Source organism: Lepisosteus platostomus, chromosome 6, assembly GCF_059453375.1.
Source record: "Lepisosteus platostomus isolate fLepPlt1 chromosome 6, fLepPlt1.hap1, whole genome shotgun sequence".
NCBI classification, from domain to species: Eukaryota; Metazoa; Chordata; class Actinopteri; order Semionotiformes; family Lepisosteidae; genus Lepisosteus; species Lepisosteus platostomus.
In genome coordinates, this window is record NC_142616.1 from 29,677,898 (window position 1) to 29,695,545 (window position 17,648).

The 17,648-nt window shown below is 38.9% G+C and overlaps 1 protein-coding gene across 2 annotated transcripts in view; it reads left to right on the forward strand.

Moving 5' to 3' along the window:
- The first annotated feature begins 1,687 nt into the window (after nt 1–1,687).
- wdr11 (WD repeat domain 11) overlaps nt 1,688–17,648 on the forward strand; it is a 44,488-nt gene continuing 28,527 nt past the window's right edge. The window contains exons 1-10 of one of the 2 annotated variants that reach the window (XM_088635243.1): nt 1,688–1,898; nt 3,817–3,928; nt 4,619–4,772; nt 6,391–6,564; nt 7,479–7,665; nt 10,587–10,752; nt 12,973–13,075; nt 13,411–13,609; nt 14,868–14,971; nt 15,360–15,536. In XM_088635243.1, the coding sequence (XP_088491369.1) occupies nt 1,813–1,898; nt 3,817–3,928; nt 4,619–4,772; nt 6,391–6,564; nt 7,479–7,665; nt 10,587–10,752; nt 12,973–13,075; nt 13,411–13,609; nt 14,868–14,971; nt 15,360–15,536 (1,462 nt within the window). In that variant the 5' untranslated portion in view covers nt 1,688–1,812. The remainder of the gene's footprint in view (nt 1,899–3,816; nt 3,929–4,618; nt 4,773–6,390; nt 6,565–7,478; nt 7,666–10,586; nt 10,753–12,972; nt 13,076–13,410; nt 13,610–14,867; nt 14,972–15,359; nt 15,537–17,648) is intronic. The other variant, XM_088635244.1, reaches the window with a different exon arrangement.

Sequence of the window (17,648 nt, forward strand, 5' to 3'; positions counted from 1 at the left end):
GGAGACGTACAATTAATAAATTACAATGAGGTAGATGGTGATGGTGTAGGTGTGGTCCGAGGGGGATGGCTAAATGTGTTCGCCAGTCTCACTGCTTGTGGATAGAAGCTATTGAAGAATCTAGTGGTAAGTGTCCGTATGCTCTTATATCTCTTGCCTGAGGGCAGTGGGGTGAAGAGCTCATGCCCTGGGTGGTGACTGTCCTCTGTGATGGCCAGAATTCTACCACGGCAGCGGTCCTCATAGAGCTGTTTAATCTCGGTGAGACCGCAGCCGATGATCTTCTGGGCCATATTGACCATTCTCTGCAGTGCCTTTCTTTCTCGCGAAGAGGTGTTGCCATACCACACGGTGATCCCGTTGGTGAGGACGCTCTCAATAGTGCAGCGGTAGAAGTTCACCAACACATGTATTGGCATCCCCCATCGCTTGAGGCACCTCAAGAAATAAAGGCGCTGCTGAGCCTTCTTCATGATAGAGTCAGTGTTCACAGTCCAGGTTAGATCTTTAGAGATGTGAGTTCCCAAAAACCTAAAGCTGGTGACTGTTTCCACTTCCGTTCCATCAATACTGAGTGGGCTGTGAGTGTGTGGCCTGTGTCTCCGAAAGTCCACTATTAGCTCTTTCGTTTTCTTTATGTTCAAGTCCAGGTTATTGCTATGACACCACCTAAGCAGCTGTACAACTTCATCCCTGTAAGTGGACTCGTCATCATCACTGATCAGTGTAGATTACCTGTACTTCAGTTTGTGTACTGTATGTCACACAACAAAGGAGGTTGTACAACTAAACTATAACATAGTGTCTCACGTAGAAACACATACTGGATAGCCCCAAACTCATATTGAGTGTTCAGTTGAACAACATCTACAGTACAGGTAGGATACAAAATCAGACATTTTCTGGTTAAAGTGCCTTCTGTTTAAAATCTTACTAGTGCAACAATTTACATAAAACGTTGATCATTGTTTTGTTTCATGTTGCATGATGGTTTGATGTAATGGATTATTTAACTTTAAAAAATGAGATAAAAAATATGTGAATGAAATAAAGTGCGGTGGTCTGTATTGATTTCTGAGTGTAATGAAAAACAGAAAAAATAAAGCAAAGTAGACTGTCCGGAGTGTCTGAAGAATAGTTTTTACAAGATCATTAATCAATGTCACAGCCCTTGCTCTCTGCATGAGAATGGAAGCCAGTGTACCAAAGATAATCGATATGCCGTACTTTATAATGGTCGAACACAATGGTAAGGACGCAGACGCATTTTTAACATTATAAATTATTAACCTACGTGTGTTTACGCGCATGAAAGTCTCTGTTTTCCATTTTAACTCCCCCCTCAATATGTGTAATTATTGTTTTACGCCTACATTGTTTAAGGAGCTATTTGGTACATACTGTACTGTACGTCCAAATAGTAGAACGACATATATTTAAGCCATTTCATTTTTTGCAATATGTGGTTTCGGTACATTTATAAGTATATATAAGGTATATTATACTCTTGGCTAATTGACACGTCCTTGCTATTGCAAACAGTTTGGGGAATTAAAATAATATAAATGATGCAATTCTACTCTTGCTTGATAAATAATTCACACTCAACAAATGAAACGTAAGAAGAGTCATTCTTCCCTGGGAACTTTTCCTGCTTGAACGCTTTTCCTACACGGACTTGAAACGCGTCACTCGATGAACATTGGCTGATGTCTACTTCCTGTTTACAGTGGGCTCGCTTGGTAAACCGGTGTGCAAAGCGAGAATCTGGATTTATTCTTATAATTTTATTTTGAGTTGCCATCCCTCGATATGAATCCCATTACAGTGAATATCAAGCTGTCAGCGCGGACGTTGACGGGTGCTCTCAGCATCCAGAATAAATCAGCCGTGCACTGGTGAGTAAATGCATCGAGGAAATGCATTTCTGGTAGCTATAGTTCATAACACAACGGCAACCAGGAAGCGTGTCAGTTATTTACGAGTAAATATTTTTGCATTAAAGGTTAAGACACCTTCACAGGTCCCTATTGGTTTGCTTGTTCTCACTTCCGTAACTGGACGAATTCCCTTTCTCAGTTACTCTGTAATGTGAAATGCTTGGTTGGTTTGTTGTTGCGGATAATCACGACAGAATGTGCGGTATACGTTTATTTGGCATGAGAAGTAGTGAAATGACTCGTGTAACAGAAATATAAACAGGTCATTTATCGGTTAAAACAAGCTGAGTGGTTCTTAAACGTATAATGTATTACTTAACTGCTGTTTTATTCACTGCTGTTCTTCTAATAATAAACAAAATATAAACGAATTATTTTACTTCTCTGTAGCAATAATTATCACATGAATATAGCATTTTTCAACCTAAGGGAGCGGAATGTACATAGTTCATGCGTCATTACCGTTAGTGCACCAGCTGATACGTGGCAGGCAGTCTGAACCAGCAGGTTCACTGCACAACAGATCAGGTGAAGTAAGAAATTCTCACTCGGGAAGGTCAAATGGTGCCAACCAAGACTGGTATTTAGCAAGAACCCTGTGGTTAACAACTCTACTCATACAAATAGTGACAAGGTGTCTTCAATTACCAAGTAGTCAGGACATCAAGCTAGAGCAGGAATAGGTCACCCTGGTCTTTTAGGGATGATGTGTCAGCAGGTTTACAAGGTCTCTTAAAAGCTCCGACACCTGAAGAGCCAAGAGAAGATGTTAAATTGGTCTCATTAAGACTGTAATGAGCTAGTTTAGGCCTTTAAGCATTGGAATGAAAGTCTGCATTGCAGCTCTCCAGATGGGCCAAGATTGCTCATCCCTGGGCTAGAAAGTGGTAATGATGCTATCTAATCTATTGTAACTTGTTTATGTGTCTACTTTCACCTGGCAGCATCTTGTAGATCTCATGCATGTGCTGAGTCATTACTGTACCGGCAAACCTGGGTGTAAAATGAAAAGTCTTTTTGGAAGTCAAAAGCATCCTTGCACTAAAGGAAAGTGAATGGTTAGAAGGGAACATAAGGAAATAAGCTAATTCACTTTGAAAAAAGAATGGATAAGAAACAATGATAGCGATCGAACTCAGGCAAAGTGTCTGTGTGCAAATGCTCATCCCATGGTAAAATCATGGCCCTGAGGCATATCAGTGGAACACATGTAATGCACCACATACTGTTCGAGACTCAATCCAATTATTTGAATCAGTAGAAACAAGTTTGTATTAAAAATATAACATGTTATGCACATCTTATTTTGTCTTTCCAAAGTTTAATTTTATATAATCTGTTATGACTTTGCTGTATGTTTTAGATGGCATAAGCAGAACTCCTAAATAGATTAAATGTGAAAAGACGAAATGTTACTTAAACTTTGAAGATTTTTATGACCCTCTTTTCTGTTTATACATCAGTCTTTCTCTTCATTTAATTTTATGTATATGTAAATATGAGAAAAGCAGTGGAGATAAAACAACTGCACTGCTGTTTGACAGAGTCAGTAATGGAATGTCAGGCTGCTCTTATAGGTCTTCATCCAGTTTTTAGCTTCTCTGATATAACACTACACTGTCAAAGCACCTTAGTCTCTGTTGAGGAGTAATTTTTTCACATCTTGTCTGTGTTGGTTGACTGATGTGAAGTGTATGCATACTGTAACCATATTTATTTTCAGTTTCTCTAGTCATTTCGAGTACTGCAGTGAAGCTCTTGAGTTCTGAAGAGTGCTATTAAAGGTGACGTCAGGTTGTTACGTGTGCTGCTAGTACTGTAATTGGGTTTTGTTGTCCTTGGAGAAGTGATGTCTGTCTGTTTCTGTCCTTCACAGGGGCTGGCAGGGATTGATTGCCCAAGGCTGTCATTCTGTTGTCCTGATCATTGATCCTAAAACTGCACAGACCATACAGGTCCTGGAGAGGCATAAAGCTAATGTTGTCAAGGTAATCCACGCAGCCTTTGTATTTTTTATTTTTTTCAGTACCAAAGGTGAATTAGAGATCATTGTCCGTATTTGTCAAGAGCTCTCAACCCTGTTGTGTGGAGCTTTTTATGAGAGCCAAAAGCAGAATGTATAATGCACTGAAATTATGAAAATGACAACCAGGGTGATTAATCACATTCACTATGCATACTTAGATATTCTGTTTCTTGGTACCAGTGTATTTTTTAAATTTAATATGTTGTGATCTGTACTAAATGAAAGAGTCCTTGACAAAGGGTGATTTAATGCACTCGGTATGTACAAAAGTATTCTTTGTGTCCACTAAAAATAGTTTCACACTTCCAAGAAAAGTGTGATAGGAAGTGGTAAAACTAAAACAAAACTTTCAAAATGTTTGATGTTCATCTGCTTTTCTTTCATTTCACTATGAGTGAGTGCTGGAGTAATAGTTGTCCATTGTTGAGTAATTTATAAATGCTTGTCCTCAGGATTCTTTAGCTCATTTCTCACTTTGCAGCTTAATCTTGTTAACCACTTTTGTAAACTGCATGCACTTTTTTGGGATGATACCAAACATCTGTAACTATATTGTAAAATCATTGTTTGCTGTCTGTGAATATCAGGGCTGGTTCTGGTATTTATCACAGGGGTGATGATCGGTATTTTCAAACAGGCTTGTTTCCAATAGGTGAAATGGGCTAGGGAAAACTACCACCACAGCATGAGATCCCCATACTCTCTGCGCCTGGCGTCTGCAGACATGTCTGGGAAGATCATTGTGTGGGATGTGGGGAATGGCACAGCGCGCTGTGAAATTCAGGAACACTCCAAGCCAATTCAAGGTGAGGAAGGAGTGTATTATAATGCCTACTATACAGTATTCAGGAAGTTTGGCCGGGCGGATGTGCAAACTAGGCCACAAGCTGTTAATTCACTGCAAGAGCTCAATGCTTTTAATGCGTGCCAAGGAAGGCTTTAGCAAGTTTAGTATTATTCTCATTGTTTTAGCTCCTTATACATTCTGATGAAGACATTCAGTGTTCATGTTGATTATTCTTTTGATTTACAGGATTAGTTATGTTTTTGTGCCTTTACTTTTTTCATGACCTGGCCTGTACCCTTGTGTCCCTGTTGTGCTGTTTTACAGTGGGTCATGCTGTTTGCAGATGGTAAAGGAGCCAATTCATGGATACTATAACAATTTGGACACCACTGAATTATAGAATTGCCTCAGCCATGTTTTGCCATGGGTTGTTTGACAAATGAACTCTTTTGCCACCACCATTCCACAGTGCTGGCCCTATGGGGTGGTTAAGTGGCTGAGTATCTCCATGAGTAAACTGAGACTGCCTTTTCAGAATCAGCTCATGCTGCGAGGCAAATGTACTGGGATCTTAGACTTTAAAACATCACTGCAACATTATCATCCTTCTTGGCTCATCAGAGATCACTGACTATGCAGTGTTTATGTGATTCTGCTGTGTTGTAAAGAATTAATGCACAAGGCCCCAGTGATGCTGTGACAGATCTGTTACTCTTGAGTCAAAGCTGAATACGTACAATAGTGTTTCTTTCTCCTTTGTCAAAATGCATATGCAAGTCTTTAATTCCTGAGTGTCCCTGCTGCCTCTACCATGCCAGAAGGAGAGGATGTTTGTTTTGATGCTTATAATCCTCTATAGGGTTTTGTCCCACTCAGGGGTAGACAGCAGGTTTTATATTTCATACTTCACTAACCTCACTTCCTGGCCACTGCATTTCCCAAATTAATCACATCTGCAGTGTAACCCTACTCTGTGTGCGTGGATCTTCAGAACAGTTCTTGCTGCCGTGGGAGTAATTAGTTGATTGTCACCCACTCTTCTTCCCCTTTGAGCTTCCTTCATTAAACTGTGAAAATTGTCTCTCTAATGCCTCTCATTCCATTAAGGGATTACCAATTTTAATGTCTATGACTAAACTTTCTTTCACTGTCTTTCATTCCTTTTCTTCTATTGATTTTAAAGTCTGATAGCCATTATTAGAACCTGTCACTGATGAAATCTGCTAACCATTAACGGAACTGAACACCTGCAAAAAAGCCTGAAAGGAGAGAAGTGAGGGTCAGTGCGTTATTGCTACACTAATGGAGTACATCTGTACAGAATTGTGTGGTCCTCACCATGTTCTCTTGTGAAAGATGGGGAACAGGAAAAAATGCTTTTAAAAGCCTTTCACTGTTTCTAAAATGCCCTGTATCCTGCAGAATGAACAGACAGGGCTTTGTGTCTCGTTTAGTTATAAAATGGAATTGAAGAGTTTTGCAGTTGTTATTAAATTTACCTTATGTGCAGGGTGGCGAGTAGAGTCTGTTCTCGGGTAATAACGGAATTATCCCTTCTGGGAGTGGGTAGCTGGTGCAGAGTGGGCTGTGCGTTCCAAGCAGTGAGCTGGCAAAGATTGCTTTGTGTTCTGCGACAGACATGGAGTGGCTGTGGAATCAGGATGCCTCCCGGGACCTGCTGCTAGCTGTGCATCCTCCCAATTACATTGTGCTGTGGAATGCTGACACTGGGACCAAGCTGTGGAAGAAAAGCTACGCTGAGAACATCCTCTCCTTCTCCTTTGACCCCTTCGACCCCAGCAACCTGGCCCGTAGGTCCACTGTCCAGCATAACATGTCCTCGCCTAGCAAGTTTTGCTTTTTTTTTATTCTCCAAAGATTCATTAGAGAATGAGCAAAATCTAAAGGGAAGGAACCATGTGCACTTTGAAGCTGTTCTATGAATTAGGTGTTTAACACATTTCAAATTAATTACCTCTTTTTCTGCTCTTGGAAACCAAAACCAGCAAACATTATTTTAAAATAAGATTTTAATGTCACACTTCTACATTTGTGAAGAGAACACCAGTTTATACACGTCATGATCAGCTAAGGGATAAAATGCTTGTCATGGACTCTATTTATATTTCACTCTCCTGACTTTCTTTTAAAGACCTGAAAGATAATCTTCAAGAGGCTGTATTATAATCCTTACTTTTTTTTAAATGTAGGATTTTTAATTTTGTTTTTTTACATGGAATGTTCCACAGCAGAATGGAAGTTAGAGCAGCTGTCTTGCAGTTCTGAGCAGTGGAACATTCCATGTAGAGTTTGCATGTTCTCCTCGTGCACACATGAGTTTTCTTCAGGCTCTCTGGTTTCCTCCCACCTTCCAAAGACATGCTGCCTGGGTAAATTGGTGTCTGTAAATTGTCCCAGTGAGCTTGTGAGTGCCCTGTAATGGGCAGGTCCAGCTAATAGTCCTTGAGACAGAGACACATGAGTGGCTTTCAGATAATGGATGGAGCTCTTCTTTTTTAGCTTAAATGTAGTTTTAGAGTATTACCAAGCTTTACTTGGAGGAAAAAATATTTCGAACTGTTCAATTGCAGTAAAAATGCGAAATTTTGCCATATTATCTTTATTTTAAAGTCTGATATTTTTTGTTCTGTAGCCAATACAGGAATAGTTTTAAGAGCATGTGTTTGTGGTTGACATTTTTCTCATTTGGTCTCTCCCTGTCCAGTGCTGACAAGCGAGGGGATAGTGTTCATCTCTGACTTCTCTCCGTCCAAGGCCCCTGGTAGCACTGGGAAGAAAGTGTATATCTCTAGCCCTCACTCCAGCCCCCTACACAACAAGCCAGCACCCCCCACCGGAGCGAAGAAAGCCCTGAACAAGGTCAAAGTCCTCATCACCAACGAGAAGCCTAGGCAAGTCTGCCAGCTGCAGGCAAACAAATCTCCTGTTGCAGAGCAGGGTTTTATGAACTGCTGTCATACTGGCTTTTCACTTTAATCTAATCCCTTCATATTCTAGCTTGCTTGGCAAAATGCGTGCTTTTTATGTGCTTGTTATAAAGCAACTTGATAAGCTTGCTCTTTTTAACGATGTGGACAAGAATTGTTTTTTTTTGTTATTTATGGTCTGAAGAAATACAAACTGGGCAGCAAAAATGTTCTGTACTGCAGAAGATTAATTATGCGTTCGGGCAGCAGTCTGACAATTTAAATGTTTGCTGTACTTCATTTTATGAGGCTTGGCATTATTATTTACCTAAAGCTTTAGAACTCAATGATAAAAGAAAACAGAACAAAACCAACAAGCTGAGTACAAAGAAATAAAACCAAGTTGATTAGCCTATTTTATGATGTGAAAATCTGACATTTCAACTAGCTTGCAGAAGGTGGTATGATAAGCGGTGTTTTGGGGCCCGAACTCTGTGAAAAGCATAATGAGCTAACTGGTGAACATTGATTAATGTAAAAATCAAGGGGTCAGAACATCTTCAGAATCAACCTCTGTGATCTCCATTCTAGAGGGCTGCTGTGACAGCTCCCTATTATCATCTCTGTGCCATTCTATAGAAGAGTGCACCTCTTCAGCAGACAGAAACACCTTCTGAACCATTAATAATGATATTTTTCAGGTGCATGGGTAAGCTAATACGGAGAAGATTTTTTTCAAATTAGCTTTACTTTTCTTGAGGTACATCAGGTGTTTTGTACCATACCCAGCCAGTGTTCGTGCTCTAATCTGCGTTCATTGATTTCCTCCTTTCAGATCAATAGAAGTTTAAATGTGTTGTGGCTGCTGTTATTTCTGCTGTTTGGCTACAGTGTATATCATTCTTATTACTTATCCCTTGTAGGATCCCATTAGGTGGTCTGTCTTGGAAATGGATATAATTGATTTTCAGGAGTTGTGCTGATTGCAGTGCCATATAGTGTACCTTTGCTGTCTTATTGTTTTATAGTAGTCTGGCTTTGTCACTACATTTAAGCCACATAGTGAAAAGTGTTAGTTTTAGACACTGTTTACTTTGTAAAGTAAGCCAGCCATTTGTTTCCATCCACAATTAGAGACAGCATTTATATTTATAAAGTACATTATGCAAATGCTCCACTTAAAATAAATAGAAGTGTACAGGGTATTATCATTGGCTTGTATGTTCCCGGTATCAGACATATTCTTCAAGACCTGTTTGATGATGTAAATTGCCATTACTTGTCAAATTTAAATTTGAATGACTTTGACTTTTGTTTTTAAGATAATAGCTAATTATGCAAATTATAGGTTCAATTTCATTTTATGCTGAAAGAAGAATGTTGCTTTGCAGTTAACAATGCAATAAGGTAAAAAACATGATCACCCTTTGTTCTATTTTAACTCTTCCATGCTTATATGCTTATTGTCTTGTGCATCTCTGTTTTTTCAAATGACATTTTTTAAAAACATTTTCCTTTTCTTTATTGATTATCCTGCTGGTAGTAAATACCATGTGAGTGATTATCCGTAAGATCTGTTGGGAACAAATAAGAGAATTTGGAGAGATATATTAAAAAAAAATAAGTTAGGAAAAGTTGTTTAAGGACAGATAATAGCAGTGTTTGGTGATAGTCTGGTGCTCCCTTGCATTCTTTTATGCAGCAAACAAAAGATGGTGCTGAGTTTTGTTTTTGCTGCAGTATATGTAGAATTTTCAAATGTCTAAACATGGCCTTTTGTAGTAAGCTTTTTCATTGTCAAGATACAGCTGTAGAGTATGGTTAGTTTGTCCCAAATTTATTAAAACACAAGCTTAAGTCATTCATTCTTTGCTGCATGGGAAGCTGTTATTTTGCTTCCCGCTCAGCAGGAAAAACCTTTTGTTTCCAAACATGAGAGCTGTCAGGGCTGTGTTATAGTCAGCTGCTGCTGTGTGTGGGTGGGAGGGACAGATTATCTTCTTGAAAAGGAGTATTATCCTCAGAGATTAGACCTGAACTAGAGTTCCCCAGAACACACCTTGCTAGGCACTGGCAGGAAGTGCTTTGCAAGAGTCCACTTCAATTGTCCCAAATCCTAGCAGGGGTATATATGAATGCCAAAGCATGTTTCTCATTAGGCATGCAGTTTTTTTCCTTTGAAATGTCTTTAAAATCTCTTAATGTATGCAGTAAACCTGCAGTGATGGATTCCTATTTTAATAGAGTAAATATAGTTCTAAGTACTTGATGCAGCATGAGTTAACAAAGGTTTATAATTTGGTAGTGTCACTCTTTGAAAGCAACTTTGGTTAATAGTAAGATAGATATGAGTAAGAAGAACCTGTTTAAATTGACTAGACACTGGTTCAGTACGTTTATCATCCCCTTTGCTGTCTTTACAGCTCCCTGCAGGAAAATCATTAAAGACCTGCAGACTTGGGTCACACACATTAATCCCACTAATGCTGCACTTGACAAGAGTCTTGGCAGACTCTTTAATTAGTGCTCCTAAGCCCAGCTAAGCCTGAACCTCAGGACTGGTCTAAAGGCCAAGTGGTGACTTCAAAACAGATGATGTATGACTCAGAAGGAAAAAGATCCTCTGCAGCTGTGGAATTGCCCAGTTATGTCATAGTGCTTCTGTTCCTCCAGGCATAAATGTCAGTCTTCTCTACATGCATCTGCATCAGGGCCTGCAAGGTACGCAGGGCTAAGTACAGTAAATGGAAGTGTTGATGTCTGCTCTCTTATTCATGTTTGGGGATTAATTAAAGTTTTATAGTTTTGCTTTTGTATCAGAACTGCTCTCTGTAATCTGTTAGGTTTCCTTGTGAATCAAGGACTGCAATGGAAATACATTTTAATGTGTACTTTTTACTTGCCAGTGCCGAGTCTGTGACGCTGAATGACTGCCTGCAACTGTCATATTTGCCATCGAAGCGAAACCACATGCTGCTGCTGTACCCCCGAGAGATCCTCATCCTTGACCTGGAGGTCAGCCAGACTGTGGGGGTTGTGGCTATAGAGCGCACGGGGGTGCCTTTCATACAGGTACACAAAAAAAACTCTTCTCATTTTAGTCGAAGCATTTTTCTTTTATTTCCTCTGTTCTTGTTAAATGAAAGGTTGGTGAGAAGAAAGTAGTGCGTTAAAGTGGTAAGGTAGTAGGTCACAATGAAAAAACATGGGTCTCGGAGTGGTTTCTGTGTACTCCCAACACTGATGTTTATTTTAGTCGAATCTATTCAAGATCCACTGATTGTTTCTGCCTTGTAGCTTGATCTCATAGGATCTTAGAAGCTAAGCAGTGCTGGGCCTGGTCAGTAGTTGGATACAGTAGCAGGTTGCTGCTATAAGTAGTGTTAGTGGACCAGTAGGTGGAACTCTAATATCTGGTCCAAGATTTCTGGGGACACTGTGTGACAAGAAGATGTCTTTCAGATGAGATATTAAGGTAAGTTCCTGAATACTTGGTCATTAAAGTTTGCATGGACTTAATTTAGCCAGGTTGTTAACCCCAATGCCCTGGCTATATTTCGGGCACACTGTGGTATTTCAGAAGTTCATTATTAATTCAGTTGTTGAATTTCTTCACCTGATTTGTGGTGCAGTGGGGTTAGTTGCTCAGAATGGTTGCTACACATCAAACAGGTGGGTGTTGCACTTGAGTGGTAGATGAAGTGGGTCCCCTTCTATATGTTAACCATTTTAAGATTCTACAAGTTGAGAAATGTCAGATAAATGGAAAGAATCATTTTAATTATCAAATTTTTTTGTCTTTTTTAAAATCCCTTAGGTAAACTGGAAATATGTTGAGTGTGGTCAAATAGTTTATTATAATATTTTGGAGAGGTCAGGGGACAGCGTATCCCTCACTAGTAATGTATTTTAAGTGATTAGGATTTAAAAGTTGATCAGTAATTGGATCCTTCCGATATCTATCAGCAATTTGCCCAAGGTCGGACGGTTTACACTCCCACCTTGACTATACAAGTCAAAGAACAGCCAAATCAGGAGTGTTTAGGTTTCGGTTTTATTATTTTCTATATTTTCAGGTTCTGTCATTGCTTAAAGAGTATTTTTAGTTTATTTTGTCCACTCTTGTTTGTAATTAAAGACCCTCCAAGAGGTTAGCTTAGAATCCACTTTTGAATACAGGGACCTCTCTGTTTATATCCAGGTGTGTTCATTAAGGTTTGCTGCTGGCCCCATCACTAATCTTATTTCCTCCTTATTATATAAAAAACAAAAAATATACATTATATTCTCTATTTTATTTAATAAATATATTGGCTAGAGCAAGTCATTGATTCATTTAAACGTGTGGTTGTTATTCAATCTCTATGCTTTTTATATCCTAAACTGCTGGAGGAGAAAACATCCTATGTCCTGGGGGGTAATGAAAATTCTGCGGATTGATGCCATGAATTTCTTTTCCAGTCTTGCTTGTGGCAATCTGTCTTGCATATTGAAAGTACAGTCATCTCATAGGATGATAATTCAGAAAGATTATGCTCAGCCAGAGATGTGTATTTACTTTTGGCCTTCTGATTATAAGACAGTTGTTTTGTTATAATCATGGATTCGGAAACACCTGCCAAGCCAAGTGAGTGCTCTAGCCCTCTGTCACAGTCGAGGAGACACGCTGCATTAGTCACAGTGACTGCAACGAACTTACAAGAGCTCAGTGTATCTTAAGTATTATAAACTACATGTCAGGGATGCAATTTGCATTACAAATTATATTCTCAGAGATATGGCAGCAAATCCAGCCAGAGTATAGAGGCTAAGGATGAGCTACTGTGCCTACTGAGATGTGCATTAAAAAGACCGCAATCTTTGGGGGTCTCCCCACAACTGTTGGGACTGTGTTGAGTTTCTGATCTGTGCACATCTGTTCTTTTATTTGATTTGGATCAGCTCCTCAGTATAAGAAATGTTACGGCAAGAAGTTTTTGCAGCATTTGTGGAGTTTCTCCCATCTGTTTCTAATGGAATCTGTATGCCAAATAGCATTTTTTAGAAGAAAAGCTTAGTAGTTTGTAAGTGCAATAAATGTTAAGTACGCATAATGTAATGGGAAAGGGCTGTCATTTAGGATGAATTAATAATTTAGCTCTGGTGAAGTTTAGAGTTGACTGATGCTTAAATTGTCTTTTATCTGCAGTCTGTGCGACTAACAGATTTAACCTAAAATACTTTAACATTGAAATACAACATTATGCTGCTCGAAAGAAGTAATGAAGATGAAGCATGCTTTCTCCCATGCAGGTTATACCATGTGTTCAGAGAGATGCACTCTTTTGTCTACATGAAAATGGCTGTATCACTCTGAGAATCTGCCGCTCCAATTCTAGTGTGCTGGAGGACACAGGCAAGTGACAGTGGACTGAGCTTCTCCGATCCCTTCTTTAATATTATGTTGTCCATATATGTTGTGAATACTAATATAATAGCAAAAGACTTGTACTGAAGATTATTGGTTTTATACTTTTAACTTTATTGCACATCATTAAAATTAGAAGGCATTTTCTTATATTCCATCTGTGAATGTACCTGTCAGTCCTGAGTTATAAATTCAGAAATTCACTTTCCCACCTCACCCACATATTTCCTTTATCCTGCTTCATTGTCTTTTTACTTTTCGCACCCTCTTTTTTTCCTTTTTCTTAAATTGTTCACTCTACTTCTTTTCGATCCTCTGTTTAGATGCAGACCAGAGTGTTCAGGAGCTGGTGTATGACCTGCGTTCTCAGTGTGATGCAATTCGTGTGACGAAGACAGTGCGACCATACTGCATCGTGTGCTGTCCTGTCAATGAGAACTCTGCTGGCCTCATCATCAGCGATGGCAGGGTGATGCTGTGGGAACTCAAGGTTCATGCTGCCAGATCTAATGTGCACCACAGGTACACAGTGTTGCCTTCAAGCCAGGATTAAACTGTGGAGAGTTTTTTTTCCATTACCCTTTAAGGCCTATAACTTGTATCTTGTCTTACCCCAGGTCAGGCTTTTATACTGTGATCATCTAGCTCATGTGACCACCTGTGAGCGTTTGATTTGTAGGGCTTTGTAAGATGTCAGCTCCCAGGTGCTTAATGATTGATTGGCTCATCAGGCATGCTTTATCATTTGTAAGAAGAACAAAGCTTTCACCTTTCTTTCAGTCATTTGAACTTTCCCCTTCTTGTCGGCTCTTTTCAGAAACCAGTGTCTTAAACATACGCTTGAGCCATTTTTTAGTGACCATTGCTACAGCGAAGAGCTTTCTAGCTGACGGGAGTTGAGTGGAAAACAGTGGTATTTTCATTCTCTTTTTGTGTGACCATTAACCTTCATCAGCCAGTTTGTATCCCTTTCTTATCACTAAGCATGCTCATCTGTGCTAAGCTTTTTCAGAGTTTTTTAACACAGCACAGTAAAATTTGCATTTTACTTCTGGCACTTGGACTTGTAAATCACATGCAACACTGCTCTGGTTTACTGGTGTACTGTATGCAATGCATTTTAATTCTTTTTTGTTCTAAGCAATCTAATTTCTTTGATGTATTAAAGTGCAGAAGTGATATATGTAGTATATGTAAATGTACATTTCAAAAAGAAGAAAAAAGTATTTAATATGATTTTTCCTTTGGAATGCCATAAGAGTAAACATTTAGAATTCTTTATGCTGTTCACAGAAGTGTGATACTGTGATGAACACAAAAACTCATATCCCTCTTTTTTAGCCTTTTATTTATAACTTTCATACAACAGATCATCACGTGTAATGGTCCAGTAGTTGCAGTTTGCAATAAACTGTTTTTTTAGTCTGACTTCTTAACAGTTATCTCCCTGTTATGTTATTGTGCTTTTACCAGATGTGTGCAGTAATCTTTTAAGAAAATATTAATTTTTATATATAGCTTTGCTTTTTATTCCTGGAAAGATGTGAAAATAAAATACTTAAAACTGTCAATATTCTGAAAGGTTTTGGTGCTGAAAGCAGTAATGAAGTTGGGTCCGTGAGACTGTATAGTTTTTGCCACACCTGCTTGTGGTCCAGCAGTGCACAGCAGGCGTAAAACATGGAACAGCTGAAGAAAAGCACAGTTGTATCCAGTGTATGCAGCAATAATATGTAATACTGAGGAAGCAGAACAGACAGCTTCTAATTTCTTTCTCCATCAGCTCAGGAGTGTTTCCTCTCTACTCTCCTGTCTCGTTTTGTGGAATACCGCTGGGACTCCATCAGAAAAAAATACCCGATCTGTCGCTCGACAGCATGATCGGTAATATCACTGAACTGTCCTATTCTTATTCTTAAAATGCAAAATCAGCCTTGATTTTGTCTTAATCTTGTGGTAATTAATTGTTCTGGTTTCATTTACCATCAAATAATTTTGTGTGTTTTGATTCTTTATTTGTTAACTTTCATATCAATGTGTTACAAGTCCAGTTGTTTTTACTTTGGGGGAAAATATGGTTCCTTCCTAGATAAGTGTGAAATGAATCAATATTAATAATAGAAACAGTAACAGTAGTGACAGGATGTCACCCATGTTAGTACTGTGAGCTTTTCAGTCTTTAATTTCAGTTATCCATCAATGGAAAAAATTCTGTAGTGAGGACAGCTGCCGAAGTACTTGCTGATGAAGCATGTTAATGTGTCCCTTACAGGACAGAGCCTGATTTCAGGAGATGAACCCCCTCATGCCCCCTTACAGCAGGAGGTCCATCTGAAGTTCCTCCTCACAGGCCTGCTGTCAGGGCTTCCACATCCATCCTTTGTCATCCGGATGTGCCCTCCTCTCACCACTAAGAACATCAACCACTATCAGCCCCTGCTGGCCGTTGGTGAGTAGTGCAGGATCTAGGACCCCCTTGCTCATTTAGCAACCAGACTGGACACAGAGAAGCCTCTTTTTACTCCTGTGTGCTTTGAAAAATAGACATCAGTTGCTTTGAAAGTCACAGATTAACTGGAGATGTGAAGTTCTATTTCTATCTCTGACATGTATTGAGATTATACAGGGTTCAAGACCAAAAGAAAAAAAGTCTCCATGTGGGTTAAAGTTGAGGCAATATACCTGTATCTCTCTATTAAAGCTCCCTAAAGGCTGTGTTATCTCAGACATAAAACCAATATCATCAGGATAAATAATGTGACATTTATAACAATAATTTCAATTTCTGAGAGACTATGGCCATCGACCAGAGTAGGAAGATTATCTGAGGGAGCCCAACACTGAGAACGAAATGTTGGAATGACAAAGCAAACCAAGAGTGCTCAGTTTGACTGAATTTAGCATTACACATATGACCCGAACAAATATTTGTTTACTGTAGGAACATTAAGGGAAATTACTCTTATTCTAATTTAGTTTATGGCATACACGGATAGAAAGAGTACAACAAATCATCTATACATAAACTGCAAAATAATCTATTCACAACTGTTTCTGAATACAGAAGAAAAGGGTGTTTAGATTTTCAAATTGCATGTTTGCTGATTCCAAATTGATTATGTTTAACAAAAATCTGACAGGTACGCTCTGCTTTTCTTTTTGTGTCAAGTAATCAAACAAAATCAAGTAAAAATATGTCCTTTCTCCTGAAAGCTACCTTAAGCTGATTTGTACCTATGTTAACGTGAGCAATGAAAGGTAATTTCACAGATTTCACTATAATACAGTGTTGACATGATGTCAAATGTAGATTTAATTAATGTACTAAATGAAATATCATGTCATGTCAGAGACTGACACATTAATTACATGAAAATTGAATATATTGGCATTAAGCTTTTCCCTTCGACAAGCTGGTACTTTTACTGCCAGCACTTTAGCATGTTGCATTTTTCATGCTGGTAAAAACCTTTACCATCATAATTTATTAATCACTTAAAGTGTATGCAAATGCATGGAAAGGTGTATCTGAATGTTATCACCTTCTTTCATGGTACCATGACAAAAGCCCCATTTATAAATCAGAAACAAATATAAAATGATGGTACCAGCCTTGGCCAAATGTGTTTTAGGAATGATCCCAAATGTGCAGATAATTGCAGAAAAGCAACATTATTGTAAGTTTATGAGTATAGGGAAGACTGAAGGACTTCAGTGGTAAACATGGGTATGATTTAAAGAGTGTAAGGTGACTGCAGTTGTGTCTGCTGTTCTGTGGAGGCATGTTGGCTTCTCCAGTACTGACCATTCCTAATCACTGAAGCCAAGGGGGCGAATCTGCCGCCAGGTCCTGCACTAAGAATGATAGGTCCAAATTGGGCTCCCCTCTGTCAGACCTCAGACAGTTTTCAAAGCAGAAATCAGGGAAACATAATTGCAGTACAGTGTATTAGTGATTAGTGACTTGTTGCCTCTGGCACACCTACATTATTTTGTTATATCTCATCAGCATCATCTGCTCTCTCAGAAGTGTCTGAATTATAGTGGAGTCAGGTTCAACATCCTTTATAGTTTGCTGTAAATGAATAATGTAGGAAAAAGAGCCCTTCGGTTGCAGAAGTTTGATTCAAATCTGTTATCTTATGTTCCCGATCCAAATGTTTAATAAAGCTTGCCAAGACACTAATGGCATACATAAGTCAAAGAAGCAATGGGATTAAGAGTACAACCGGTTTAAACAACTAATTGAAAAATGTATTTGTGATATGCCTCAGTAATGATGTATTCATATGGCAGACATGAGTTGAGTCCTGGTTCAGCGCATTGGCAGGGTAATAAGTAAAAGATTCCTGATAACATCTGTGCATGAGAAAAAAAGCCCAAATCAGTTTGTGCCTTCTGGATTATATGTTGAAGTTTAACTCCTCAAAGTAATTGTAACAGACACTTCACTATAAAAAGAGTCCGCTTGGCTTTTTACCCTTCTGCTCTTGGATTCCCAGCAACTGTATCAGAGACTCTTTCTGGCTGAAGCACTTGGAACCAGCAGTGTTTATCCTCA